This window comes from Oryza glaberrima, chromosome 1, assembly GCF_000147395.1.
Source record: "Oryza glaberrima chromosome 1, OglaRS2, whole genome shotgun sequence".
NCBI classification, from domain to species: domain Eukaryota; kingdom Viridiplantae; phylum Streptophyta; class Magnoliopsida; order Poales; family Poaceae; genus Oryza; species Oryza glaberrima.
In genome coordinates, this window is record NC_068326.1 from 35,509,493 (window position 1) to 35,523,728 (window position 14,236).

Consider the following 14,236-nt stretch of genomic DNA (forward strand, 5'->3'; position numbering starts at 1 on the left):
AGTATTAAATGTAAATGTAGACTAATAATAGAAGTAATTGTATAAATGAGAGTCAATTTGCGAGCCAAATTTTTTAAGCAGAATTAATTTATAATTAATATATGTTTATGGTAGTATTACAAAGGCTAATCATATATTAATTAGATTTAATAGATTGATCTCTCGAATTAGCCGAATTAGTCGAGTGTTATGGAATTAGTTTTATCATTAGTCTACATCTAGTCCCAGTGAAATTAATTTTGGATGGTAGTAGTAGCACACAACTGCAACTTGACAAAACATGCCTTGAAGAAAACATACTTTTTCTCTAAAAATCATACTCCCTCTGTTAAAAAAAAGGCAAACCCTGAGTTTTCGTGTCCAACTTTAATTGTCCGTCTTATATGAAACTTTTTTATAATTCGTATTTTTATTGTTGTTAGATGATAAAATATGATTAATACTTTATGCGTGACTTGTCTTTTTTATTTTTTTTATAATTTTTTTAAATAAGACGGAAGGGAGTAACCAAGAGGAATATCATCGGCACAGAGAATCAGCATTACGACCTTTGCGCTGCAGAAAATCTTGTGCAGCAGCACGGTTCTGCGAGTCCTGCTGACTGGGAAATCCCAGCATTAATCCTTGCAACGTTCAGCAAAACAGGCCTATAATGATCAACGGTAAAACGGAACGGGGTTGAAGAGGTCGATCAGGTGATAATTTTCAGGATAAAGGTCGAGGTGTCAAACAGTCCACTGCCCCCATTTGAATCAAAGGACTGGACGAAATTTGAAATTTTCCTATGTAGTCATTTGATTCAAAGAATTAAAGTTTTCTAAATCCTACAAAATTCCTATGAAATGGTTTGTTGCATATAGATTTTGGAGGAAACTTAGCAAGAGGTCCAACCTCTTGGTAAAAATCATTTGAGTCTATTTCTCTCATCTGATTCCTGTGTTTTTCCTGTGATCCAATCAAATGATCATTCTTGTATTTTACAATTCTCTGTTTTATACTTACAGGAATCCTATATTTTTCATATTTCTCCGTTTTTTCATTCCTACGATTGAAAGGCCCTTAACTCATTTGACGATCGTCCGTTCAATGGCTCCTGTTGTAACAAGCACTCATGTGCTCTTGCTCCTCCATTTCATATCCCTCAGAAATCATGCAGCGCTGTACAGTTTGGAACAAGGAATTTTTGTTTAGAAGGGAACAGATTTTCATACTGGCACACCTCCATTTCATTTCATATTAGAAAGATGATTACAAAGGTAGCTTCCACCACATCTTAATTCCCAAACAAGCTACACTTAAAAGCATCACCGATTCCACAAACACGACAACACACAATAATATACAGCACACACTACTGACTACTCCTTGAACCAGCTGACATTAGGACAACTAATAACATCACTAGCTCGTTAAGGCGAACTAACAGGGAGGATATATTAGCTTAAGACAGACAACTACGGAACTAAACACTCGACCTTACACCACTTGCTGTTGCTGCCATGCATCTCATGCAGCCGAGGCCTCTGCAACGGAATTAAGGCTGCAACCGAATTAAGGAGCATGGTTGTACATCGCCACGTACTTCTCGCCGTTGGCGTCGACGTACTGGGACTGGGACTCGTCCCAAACCCAGACGCCGAGGATCTGGACCGGCACGACGTGGCGAGAGACGATGGAGGGCGGGATCCTATCATTAGCATACCTGATCCGGATCTCCCGCGGGATCTCGCTAGGGCTCTTGTTGTTGACGACGATGCGGACCGGGGACATGTCGGGCGCCGCGTAGCAGGCCGGGTCGACCTCCATCAGGAGGCCGAAGCTGCCGCAGTTGCGGCCGATGTCGCCCTCGTTCCGCTGCTCCTTGGGGTAGTCGAGCAGCGCGGCGTGGACGACGCACTCCAGGCTGACGCGCTCCACGTTGCTGGTCTCCCCCTCGCGCACGAGCTTCACCTCGCCGCCGCCGCCCAGCGCGAACGGCTGCTTCTCCATGGCGGCCTCCCGGTCGTCGGGGGTGAGGAAGCGGACCGTCTTGTGGGCGCCGTAGCTGGGCGGGAGGAGGTCGAGCTGCAGGCCAGGGAGCACGGCGTGGATGGCGTCGTGGATGGTGGTGGCCGCGTCGTCGGCGTCGGCGGGGGCGGTGGTGCGGGTGATGTAGGCGTAGGCGAAGCGCCTGGAGAAGTAGAGCATCTCCGGGGAGGGCGTGAAGTTGAGGTAGACGGTCTCGGACTCTGGGCGGGTGGTGCGACGTTCCCGCGGCGGCACCGGCAGGGTGATGTCGGGGACCGCGGTCGCGGGAATGGGGTGGCCGATGGACTAAAGCACGTCGACGAAGTACGGACGGCCGGTGATGTTGTTCGGGTCGAGATCCATTGCACTTGCACGGGAGAGGGCAGGATCTCGGACGGGGTGATCACTGATCGGGTGGGATACGAATCTCGAGCGGTGTAGTGGAAGGAGGGCGATTATTAAGGCCGGCTCTGTGCATGCACTGGCGCATGCAGCATGTGATTGACAAGACCACACAAAGGTGTGTGTCAATGCGCCTGACGCCTGACGGAGTGGAGTGGCGGGTTGGGCAAAAGATTGTCGGAACAGAGGAGCGGAGAACAGACTCTGCTCTGGCACGGTCAGCTAGGCAGCTACTCCTTCCAGCGTGAGATATCATCGTCGAATCTCTACGGCTCTAGCACTGTTTGACAAATGTGAAGCTGATAAAGGGGTGTAAAGGGGTGTAAAGTTTTAGCGCGTGACATACTCTCTTCTTAAAAAAGATAAACCTTTTTTTTTTCTGCCAAACGTTTGACCGTTCGTCTTATTTAAAAAAATTATAAAAAATTTAAAAAGACAAGTCAAGCATAAAATATTAATCATATTTTATCATCTAACAACAATGAAAATATGAATTATAAAAAAAATTTATATAAGACGAACAGTCAAAGTTGGACACGAAAATCCAGAGTTTGCTTTTTTTTTTGGGACGGAGGGAGTAGATAACAGGCATGTATTTGAAGTATTGAACGTGTCTAATAACAAAAAAAAATTACAGAATATACCTATAAACCGCGAGACAAATTAATTAAGCCTCGTCATTAGCAAATGTTTACTATAGCACCATATTGTCAAATCATAGCACAACTAGCTTAAAAGATTCGTCTCGTATTTCACACGCAATCTGTGTAATTAATTATTTTTCGTCTATTTAATACTCCATACATTTGTCCAAATATTCGATATGACATGATAGTAAAATTTTGCCAGTGATCTAAAGAGGGCATGACTATACAAATAGGAAAAAGAGTGAATAGCCGGAGTGGGTTTAGTTTATTACTTAATGTTCTAATTTGTACATATTACTTCTTCAAGTTTTTATTTTAATTCAAACTTATCTTTGAACCATTTAAAAGTCATATGGCTAAACATTACCAACAACTTTTGATAAATGACATTTATACCTCCTCATTCACATATATAAGAGAAAAAAAATACTTGCAATGAATTCTTCTGGTAGGTAATACATAGTAATTTATGCAAAACAAAAATAAATTATGTACTTGCAAGTGTATACGGTAGCCATTAGGCTTAAGTTTCATGTGTACATATTGAAATAAATGAAAGTACATATCTAATGTTGTTTATTCATTTTGGTTTCTCTTTTCTAATGTATAGTTGCATACAAATTAAGGCCAAAAGGAACATTTTTTTAACATAATTGTTAACTAGAAATAGCCATATGGCATATAAGTGAGCCCAAGAATGATTTTAAACCAAAATAAATACTTAAAGGATCTATGTGGATAAAATGAAACCTGAAGTATCAAATTGAGCCTTCGATGAAATTTGAAGGACTAAATTAGCTATTCACCCGAGGAAAAATATATAATCTGATTTTGTTTAAGTTTAACTATGTTTATAGAAAAATATAGTTATATTTTCAAAACAAAACAAATATATTATCAAAATATATTCAATGTTATAAATTCATATATAGACTCAAGACTCTTCTTTCAATATTTATTATTTTTTTCAATTCTGAATTTCAATTATTTCTAAATTGTATTCATAAATAGGCTCTAAACTCTTCCTAATATATATTATTATTTTAATTTCAAATTATAGTTATTTCTATGTTATATTTCTATATGACTCTAAACTCTACTTTTTTTGTTTTCTTTATTTTTTTATTGATTCCGAATTTTAGTTAGCTCTAAATTGTATATGTATTTCTATATGAACTTTATACTCAGCTATTTTATTTATTTTTTTAATTTTAAATTAGAGTTATTTCTAAATTATATTCGTATATGGATTCTAGACTCTTTTTATATTTTTTATTTTTCATTTTAGTTATTTCTAAGTTGTATTTATATATGGACTCTAACAACTACTTTTATTTTTTTTTCTTTTTTAATTTTGAATTTCAATTAGCTCTAAATTGTATACCTATATGGATTCTTGTCTTCTATTCTAATATTCCATATTTTCTAATTTCGAATTTAAACCATTTTTAAATTATATTCATGAGAGTGAACGTGGAGAGTTTTCTTTTCTATTACTTCAATAAGTTAATATATGGAGTATATATTTGCACGAAACGCACCGTGCACGAAAAATGACGAGTAAAACTCAGCTAGTTACTTCCTCCGTCCCAAAATAAGTGTAGTTTTGCACTATTCATGTTTTACGTTTGACTGTTCGTCTTATTTAAAATTTTTTTATAATTAGTACTTTTATTACTATTAGATGATAAAACATGAAGAGTAGTTTATGTGTGACTAAATATTTTTTAATTTTTCACAAATTTTTCAGAAAAGACGGACGGTCAAATATTGGGCACGGATATTCACGACTGCACTTATTTTGTGACGGAGGTAGTAATGTTTAGAATGCGTCCTAATCCTAGTCAAGTCCAAGTAAAATGACAGATTGACAGTGATGGTTAAGTCACCATCGAATACTGCGTTTGCCGGACGGCCTCTGAGGTGGTGCTTGATGCAGTGAATTAACTTTAGTCCCTATATTTACATACTAATTTAGAGTATTAAATATAGACTATTTATAAAACTAATTATATAAATAAAAGCTAATTCGGCGAGATAAATTTTTAAGCCTAATTAATCCATAATTAGAGAATGTTTACTGTAGTATCATATAGGCTAATCATGGATTAGTTAGGCTCAATAGATTCGTCTCGTGAATTAGTCCAAGATTATAGATGTGTTTTATTAATAGTCTACGTTTAATATTTATAATTAGTGTATAAATATCCGATGTGATAGTCACTACTTTTGGTCCCCTCTAGACAGGATCTCAAGTCTCTCAATCTGAGTCTAGCTCTCCATCATCGCGTGGGAATTCAGCGAGTCCTGTCCATGTGCGTTTGGCATTGTCGCCTCCTGCGTGATTCCCTTTTTTACAGTTGGTACTTGGTAGCCTCCTGCATAATTGCACTTAAAACGCTTGCTTAGGAGCTTATACAGCGTCAGAGAAAGCAGCCACGAAAAATTTAGACAAGATAGAGACGGCGACGACGAAGGCACTCACCCAACGCCGTGCACCGACGGGCGCGGCAGCAGATAGTATCTCGATCGCACCAAGTCAGATATCAGCAGTCCTTAAAAAAAATTAAGTCATAAGTCAGCTCAATTTCCTTACACTGTATCGCGATCAATACGCTACAGCGATCAGTCAGGATGACAGTATATACTAATAAGACTCGAGACTCCAAGAGGGTACTAGCGGAGTAGACAAGCTGGCATATATATGATGATGATCTCTGCTTCAGCCTTCAGGAAAAGCATAGTATACATGATCGGTCCTTGATACCACCAATCTCGGTTTTTGTCATGGAAACCTGTAGCTGTTGGCCTTCTTCTTCGAGTGTCCAGTTCCAGCTGCGGTTGCTCGTGGTGGCGCTATTTCTGTGTCTCCATGGCCGTGCCTTGCATGCCACTGACACGCTCACAGTGAGCCGGCCGCTCACCGGCGACCAGAAGTTAGTCTCGGAGCGCGGCAAGTTCGCGCTCGGATTCTTCCAGCCCAAAGGTAATTTACATGGATCATCGTCAGCTTCGATCCATGCATAATATGTATTTCGTCTTTCTAGCTTTTACCCGTGTTCACGTTGATTTTTTTTTTTGGTTGTGTTCTATGACAAGGTCGGCATAGTACATATGCATCATATCTATCTATCTATCTATGTTTGTTTTTGTTCATGGTATTTCGTTTTGGGTTGGTGTATTCTTTTCCTTCTGAAATGAAATAGGAGTAGCAAAGTTCATGCCCTTGCTTTAGGCCGTGTTTATTTCCAAAATATTTCTTCAAACTTTCAACCTTACCATCACATTAAAACTTTCCTACACACATAAATTTTCAATTTTTCTGTCACATCGTTTCAATTTCAAACAAACTTTCAATTTTGACGTGAACTAAACACACCCTTAATTAAGGAAAGGAAAGTTTTCTGTTAATCGTTCAGACCATCGTTCCTAGGTTGTTTGATTCAGTGAAATTAGTTATGCATGATACTACTTCCGCGCCCCAGAAAAAGTTTAAGGTGGTGTTTGGATCCAGAGACTAAACTTTAGTCCCTGTCATATCGGATGAATTTGAGGTATTAAATATAGACTACTTATAAAACTAATTACATAAATGAGAGCTAATTCGCGTGACAAATTTTTTAAGCCTAATTAATCTATAATTAGCGCATATTTACTGTAGCATCACATAGGCTAATTATAGATTAATTAGGCTCAATAGATTCATCTCGCGAATTAGTCTAGGGTTATAGAATGGATTTTATTAATAGTCTACGTTTAATATTTATAATTAGTGTCCAAACATCTGATGTGATAGGGACTTAAAAGTTTTAGTCCTATCTAAACAGGGTCAATTTTAGAAATGAACCTAGATACATGTAGATACATGTGTATATAGATGCATCCAATTGAACTTTTTTTTAGATGCAACTGCAACCTGACAAGTATGCCTAAACGGAAAAGTATTTTCACCTTTTGAGAGGACATCCACTGGTTTCTTACCTATCAGCTAAATTGTTAAAACAAATAATATTGGTGGGGGGGGGGGGGGGGGGGGCTAATGGGCAATCGATCGCCCAGCGATCGGATTCGTCCCCCTCCCCCTATAGGCAATCCGAATACCTCCTCTCGCTTCTCCCCTTCCTCCTTCCCTTCTCTTCCTACTACAGTACACCAAAATTATTTTTTTAAAAAAAACAAAAGTTAGAAAAATTTATGTATAGAAATACTATATATAAAAAATTGAATTCAAATTCAAATTCAAATTTGAATCGGGTATGTAAACTTTTGACTTATAAACTTTGGATCTATAAACTTTAGGTGTATAGAAATACTATATATAGAAAATATTTGAATTCAAATTCAAAATTGAATAAGATATAATTCAAATTCAAATTTCAAACGGGTATATAAACTTTTGACTTATAAACTTTAGGTGTATAAACTTTAGATATATAGAAATACTATATATATATATATATATATATATATATATATATATATATATATATATATATATATATATATATATATATATATATATATATATATATATATATATATATATATATATATATATATATATATAAAAGTTTATAAACTTTAGGTCTATAACATTTGAATTCAAATTCAAATTTGAATCGGGTATGTAAACTTTGGATCTATAAATTTTAGGTGTATAAACTTTAGATGTATAGAAATACTATATATAGAAAATATTTGAATTCAAATTCAAATTTGAATCAGATATAATTCAAATACAAATTTGAAATGGGTATATAAACTTTTGACTTATAAACTTTAGGTCTATAAACTTTAGTTCTATAAACTTTAGATGTATAGAGATACTATATATAAAAAAATATTTGAATTCAAATTCAAATTTGAATCGGATATAAAATATTTTGACTTATAAACTCTGTGTCTCTAAACTTTAAATGTGTAAACTTGAGATGTATAAACTTTAGATGCATAAATTTACTAAAAAAGAAAAGTAATGTGGTGCTAAAAATGGAAACCAGGTGGAGGGAGAGAGGGGGGAGGGGGGGCGCGGGGCGATTGCTACCCGATGGGCAGGGCGATCGACCGCCCATTGGAGTTTCTGAATAATATATGCATGAACCATGCAGTGAAGAGAAAAAAACAGCACTACAGCTTTGCACTGCATAAGTTTCAAGGAAGGTTGTGTTAGTTTCTCCAAAGAGTTATAAAATTTTGGATACTCATGCCACACTTTTTAAACTGCTAAACGGTGTGTTTCGTGCGCAAACTTTCTATATGAAAGTTGTTGTAAAATATCAGATTAATCTATTTTTCAAGTTTGTAATGATTAAAACTCAATTAATCGTACGCTATTACCACATTGTTTTGCGTGAAACACTTAATCTTCATCTTTATCTTTAGGAGATTTAAACACCACCCTAATCTTGTAAAGCAACACGATTTTGCAGAAAGGTAAGAGACCAATGTCTGATATCCTGGGCTGGAAATCAACATGACGCATAATACGTTTTCTTTTCTCTTTAGTACAAGTAGAACGGTAAATATATGGTTGTCGGTGATATGGGCCCGAGGTACCCATGCTAGGGGGAAAGAGTGAAGAAGTCCGTCCCCCTAGCCACGTATAGGTAGCCGAGAGGCGCCCTATTCCTACCTATGGGCCTTGGGGTGCCTCATCGCACCCCTTGGGCTCGAGGGGCTGCGTCACCCCGAGGCCCTCGCTCAGCTGCCGCGTGGCGGCTGAGTGGGCGGAGGAGGGGACGCCGCTGGCGCATTCATGATCGGCGTCCCAACCACCCCCATCATATTAAATGCGGCGTGGCTGGTCGTGCGACGCCGCCCAAGTGATTGACGTGTGTCAATCACTTGGACAGGTATGTGACCGGTGGCAGATGGATGGGACGGGTAACAACGCACCCACGCCCCGCCCTGTGTCAGGCGGCGTGGGGGCAGGTATGCCCTGTCTCATCGGCCAGTAGGGCTCAACACGCACGGCCGGTGCGTTCCCGGAAGCATGAGCCCGCAAAAGTCTTCAAAGCATTAATGAGGGAATGACAGAGGATGTCCCCCGTGTCAGTTAGGAGATGGCGCTGGGACCCACCTCGGAGCAAGCAGCCACAATGCTTCCGGTCTAAGGCATGGGCGGGAGCGGAACCCGAGGAAAAGGGACCCCCCCTAGGAAAGATGAGACGAATAGAGGCGGTGCATGTGATATTCCCTTGAACTATAAAAGGAGGACCTTGTTCGCCGAGCAAAGGATGGCTCTTGGTAGCTTGAACTCTATGGGAAGCACAGTTGGGTTTTTCTAGGAGCTCACGGTCTCTTGTAACAGCACAAGCATAATTCCACGCACAGGAGTAGGGTATTATGCTTCCCAGCAGCCCGAACCTATATAATCCCTGATCTCTCACTCGATCGCCATCCACCTCACTAGCGTAATCCACCGCGAAGATACGCTCTTGATCATCGCGCCCTATCCCCTGGCCGAACTCAAAAAGGGGGGGTCTTACGTCCTCCCGCTAGAGAGGATCACTCCTCGACAATGATGAAAATCTTAACTTAAATGAAAACCTGTATAAACCATAATAAAAATGCTGTCTAAGTTCATGAAAAAAAATTTCACGCGTCATACGACACAATCATGTAAAAAATCTTGTCAAAACTGGATTCCACTTATGAGATATACAAATAACAAATTTTGATACTCCTATATCGTTAAGACATTTTTTTTGGTTTGATATTTATTATTTTTATATCTCACAAACTAAGTTAAGTTTGGTAAAGATTTTTTACATAGCGGTGTAACACCATCTAATCTACTTTCTTTGAATTTAAATGACTTTTTTTTTCATTTTTACCCTACTTTTTCACCACATACATATTTACCGAGGAAAACGTATAGCGACGCATTGGCGTTTGCCAGGCGGCTTTGCCCATCGCTTTCTTCTTCAATCTTCATCGCCGCGCGCCGCTGCGGCAGCTATAGACCTATAGTGCTACTGCTATCCACGGCGTCGAGCGCGAGCCAAACAAATCCTCGCCTCCGACCGTTGCGCTGCCTCGTTCCTCTTATCTCTCCTAAGCCCAATGTCCTACTCCCATCCGTACATGCATGATGCATCCCGTCGTCGTCCTTGCCGGTTTCGCTTCCGGAGGGGCCCGCCAGCCACCGCTCATCTCATGGAGCGCGCCATCGAGGTGAACCCCTTCCCGATCAAAAGATTTTAATTTGTGGAAAGTGGGGGATTTTTCACTGGGAGTGAAGGAATTTGAGTGCAAGGTCGAATATCAATCGTTGAGTTAAAAGCTGAATAGATTTTCTTTTTTTAAAATTTGAGGTCGAATCCATGGTGACCTAGAACAGCAGATGTGGTTAGTTAGTCCTTAGAGCTGTGAATCCATGACTCTTTGAGAGGATGTATACTAACTTAGATGAATTCGAGGGAAAGAATGTCCTTGTCTTTTTTTTTTCTTCCAGCCAATCCTTCCCTGCCTGACTGGCTGTCTGCCTGTCTGGTTAACCTGCTTGAGAATAAAGTAGAAATAGATCCAAGCTGATGATTTAAATACAAAAAAAACTGTTGACAAAACAGAATAGATCTAAATTGAAATATAATCGCTGCTACTGCGAGTGTTACATATAACTTCCTCTATATTGATTTAGTAGAAAATGAACTCATGCTTATAAATGTTATGCACAATATAATAAGCTTGCATTTTTTTTCATTTAGTTTCATTATGTGAACATTCATTGTGCGTATTTTTATGTTTTCATGTTGATATGTTATACTGATTCTTTTTCTGGTGATCTTTGTTGGGCAGCTGGAGGATCTACTGGCAAGTGGTACGTGGGCATTTGGTACAACAAAATCTCAGTGCAAACAGTTGTATGGGTGGCTAATAGGGAAAAACCTGTATCTGATCCATCGTCATCAAGCCTGTCCATCTTGGATGATGGAAGCATTATCCTTAGTCATTCTAATTCGACCGTCTGGTCAACCAATTCAACAAATACAGATTCCAGTCCCATGGTTGCTGTGCTCCTTGATACAGGGAACTTAGTTATTAGACAGGAGTCCAATGCTTCAAGTGTGCTCTGGCAAAGTTTCGATGATATCACAGACACATGGCTCCCAGGTAACAAGCTCAGTCTTAACAAGGTGACTGGAGTGCCAGAAAGGATGATCTCTTGGAAAAACCTTGGTGATCCAGCACCAGGAATGTTCTCTGTAGAGATTGATCCAGATGGCTCAAACCAGTACATTATCTCGTGGAATAAGTCTGTGGTGTATTGGGGTACTGGTAATTGGACTGGCAGTTCATTTCCTAACATGCCAGAGTTGTCACCTGCTAATACCTATCCCAACACCCCTTACACTTATAAGTTTGTTAACAATGACAAGGAGACATACTTCACCTACAATGTTACAGATGATAGAGTATTATCAAGGCATGCCATTGGTGTGTCAGGTCAAACTCAGTCTTTGGTATGGGTAGAGTCAGCACAAGCCTGGGTACTCTATTTTTCACAACCGAAAGCAAATTGTGGCGTGTATGGACTTTGTGGAGTTAATAGCAAGTGTAGTGGGAGTGCCTTGTCATCATGTAGCTGCCTCAAGGGCTTCAGCATTCGTGATCCAAATAGTTGGAATCTTGGTGATCAAACTGCTGGTTGTAGGAGAAATGTCATGCTGCAATGCGGAAGCAAGAGTTCAGCAGGAGGACAGCAAGATAGGTTCTATACAATAGGCAGTGTCAAGCTTCCTGACAAATCACAGAGTATTGAGGCTACCAGTATTCACAGCTGCAAATTGGCTTGCCTGAGTAATTGTTCCTGTACTGCCTACTCTTATAATGGTACTTGTTCACTTTGGCACTCAGAGCTTATGAACTTGCAAGACAGCACTGATGGGACAATGGACTCCATTTGTATTCGATTGGCAGCATCAGAGCTACCAAATTCAAGAACCAAGAAATGGTGGATTATTGGGATTATCGCTGGTGGATTTGCTACTCTTGGTCTTGTGGTGATAGTTTTTTATTCTCTCCATGGGAGAAGACGGATTAGTAGTATGAATCACACTGATGGGTCTCTGATCACTTTCAAATACAGCGATCTTCAAATCCTAACCAAAAACTTTTCTGAGAGACTGGGTGTGGGGTCTTTCGGCTCTGTGTTCAAAGGGGCTTTACCAGATACAACTGCAATGGCAGTTAAGAAGCTTGAGGGTGTCCGTCAGGGAGAGAAGCAATTCCGGGCAGAAGTGAGCACTATTGGAACTATTCATCACATCAATTTGATTCAACTACTTGGGTTTTGTTCTGAAGGGGCAAAGAGATTGCTTGTCTATGAATATATGCCCAATGGTTCACTGGACCATCATCTATTCGGGAGTAGCGGTGTGTCATTAAGTTGGAGCACAAGATATCAAATTGCTGCTGGAATCGCTAAAGGATTAGCTTATCTGCATGAGAAATGCAGGGATTGCATCATACATTGTGATATCAAGCCCCAGAATATATTGCTGGACTCATCATTTACTCCGAAGGTGGCGGACTTTGGAATGGCAAAGCTCTTAGGCCGGGATTTTAGTAGGGTTTTAACGTCAATGAGAGGCACCATAGGTTATCTTGCACCAGAGTGGATAAGCGGTGAGGCCATCACAACAAAGGCAGATGTTTTCAGCTACGGAATGATGCTTTTCGAGATCATATCTGGAAAGAGGAACGGTATGCATGGAGGCTCATTCTTTCCAGTGTTAGTTGCGAGGGAGCTTGTAGAAGGAGAGTTGCACAAGTTGTTTGGTTCTGAATCAAGTGATGACATGAACCTAGGCGAGCTTGATAGGGCATGCAAGGTTGCTTGTTGGTGCGTTCAAGACAGTGAGAGCTCCAGGCCGACAATGGGGGAAATCGTTCAGATCCTAGGACTGGTAGATGTTGAAATGCCACCAGTTCCAAGATATCTTCAGGTTCTTGGTCAAGGTGTGAAATCATATGAAATTTCTTCTGAGATGAATCAAGCTAGTAACTAGGCCTCTGCACCAAGAAATACTCCATTTCTGTATTACCTACGATGTTTGATCTGATGTGCTAATTTAGCCATGTTAATTGTTTGATGTTGTATGTGATAGTAATCTATGTACGGCAATAAAAACCTTCCAGTGATCAGTCGGATGTGTTTGTTTGGTACCTTCAGCAGTGAACAGACATTTGTACATTTGAGATACGAAAAACTGTATCGGCTCTATACTACTGTACTGATATTATCCTTTTTCCAGTGTGTAGAGTGTGCTCCATGTAGACGTTCATATCAGTTGTGCTTCAGTTTCTCATGTTTGGCTTGTTCACTTCTGCAGTTTTGGTGTTCTGATTTGGATTGAACTTACTTTATGCAGACTCGAGCAACTTCTATTTGAGTAGGAAATCGTTCTCCGGCGGCGAAGATTGTAGCGTTTGGCTTGAAGCAGTATAGTGTCATTAGGGTCTTAAAATGAGCCGTTCCGAACTTACATATACATATCCAGTTCTTTGTTTGAATATCTTTCAGCTCATTTCTTACTTAGAATGTGGAATTCGCGTTAGTCGTTGTACAGTGTAATTTTGAAGTTTGAATTTTGAATAATTAGTGAAAAAATAGATGGGAATAAGTATGGCAATCTGTAATACTTTAATAATAGGATAAAATCAATAGAATATTCTTCTACTCAACAAGTCTGGGTGGTGTAGTTGGTTATCACGTTAGTCTCACACACTAAAGGTCCCCAGTTCGAACCTGGGCTCAGACATTTCAAATATAATTTTTATTTTTTTTCAGTTCACTTCGTATTCAAATTCTCTTCTGCTTTGCAATCTTGTAAATGAATTTCTGCTTTGTAATCTTGTAAATGAATTCATATATTTTTATTTGTTTTCATTTCATGTTCATATTCATATTTTCTTGTCTTTGTAATCTTGTAAATGAATTCAAATATTGTGAGCCCATTTGACCAATCTCTTGCAGGTGCAATTTTTCAGTTCAGTTCATATTCATATTTTCTTCAATCTTTGTATTCTTGTAAATGAATTCAAATATTGTGTGCCCATTTGACCCATCTATTGCAAAAAAGTGTATTTATTTTTTTCTACTCCCTCCGCCCCATAATATAAGTGATTTTAATATTTTGCTTGCACCGTTTGAGCATTCGTCTTATTAAAAAATT

At 39.3% G+C, this 14,236-nt stretch overlaps 1 protein-coding gene and 1 non-coding gene across 3 annotated transcripts; both read left to right on the forward strand.

The window, feature by feature from the left end:
* The first annotated feature begins 5,707 nt into the window (after positions 1 to 5,707).
* Positions 5,708 to 13,205, forward strand: LOC127762078 (G-type lectin S-receptor-like serine/threonine-protein kinase At2g19130). Of its 2 annotated transcripts, none has more exons than XM_052286435.1 (2): positions 5,708 to 6,042; positions 10,857 to 13,205. In XM_052286435.1, exons 1-2 carry the CDS (start codon positions 5,844 to 5,846, stop codon positions 13,067 to 13,069), a joined length of 2,412 nt encoding a protein of 803 aa, XP_052142395.1. In that variant the 5' UTR covers positions 5,708 to 5,843; the 3' UTR covers positions 13,070 to 13,205. The 2 variants fall into 2 exon arrangements, with proteins under 2 accessions (XP_052142395.1, XP_052142402.1); XM_052286442.1 differs by lacking the exon at positions 5,708 to 6,042 and adding an exon at positions 9,963 to 10,232.
* A 543-nt stretch (positions 13,206 to 13,748) lies between these two features.
* Positions 13,749 to 13,822, forward strand: TRNAV-CAC (transfer RNA valine (anticodon CAC)). Its single transcript has one exon. It is a non-coding gene; the product is annotated as a tRNA-Val (tRNA).
* The last annotated feature ends 414 nt before the right edge of the window (positions 13,823 to 14,236 follow it).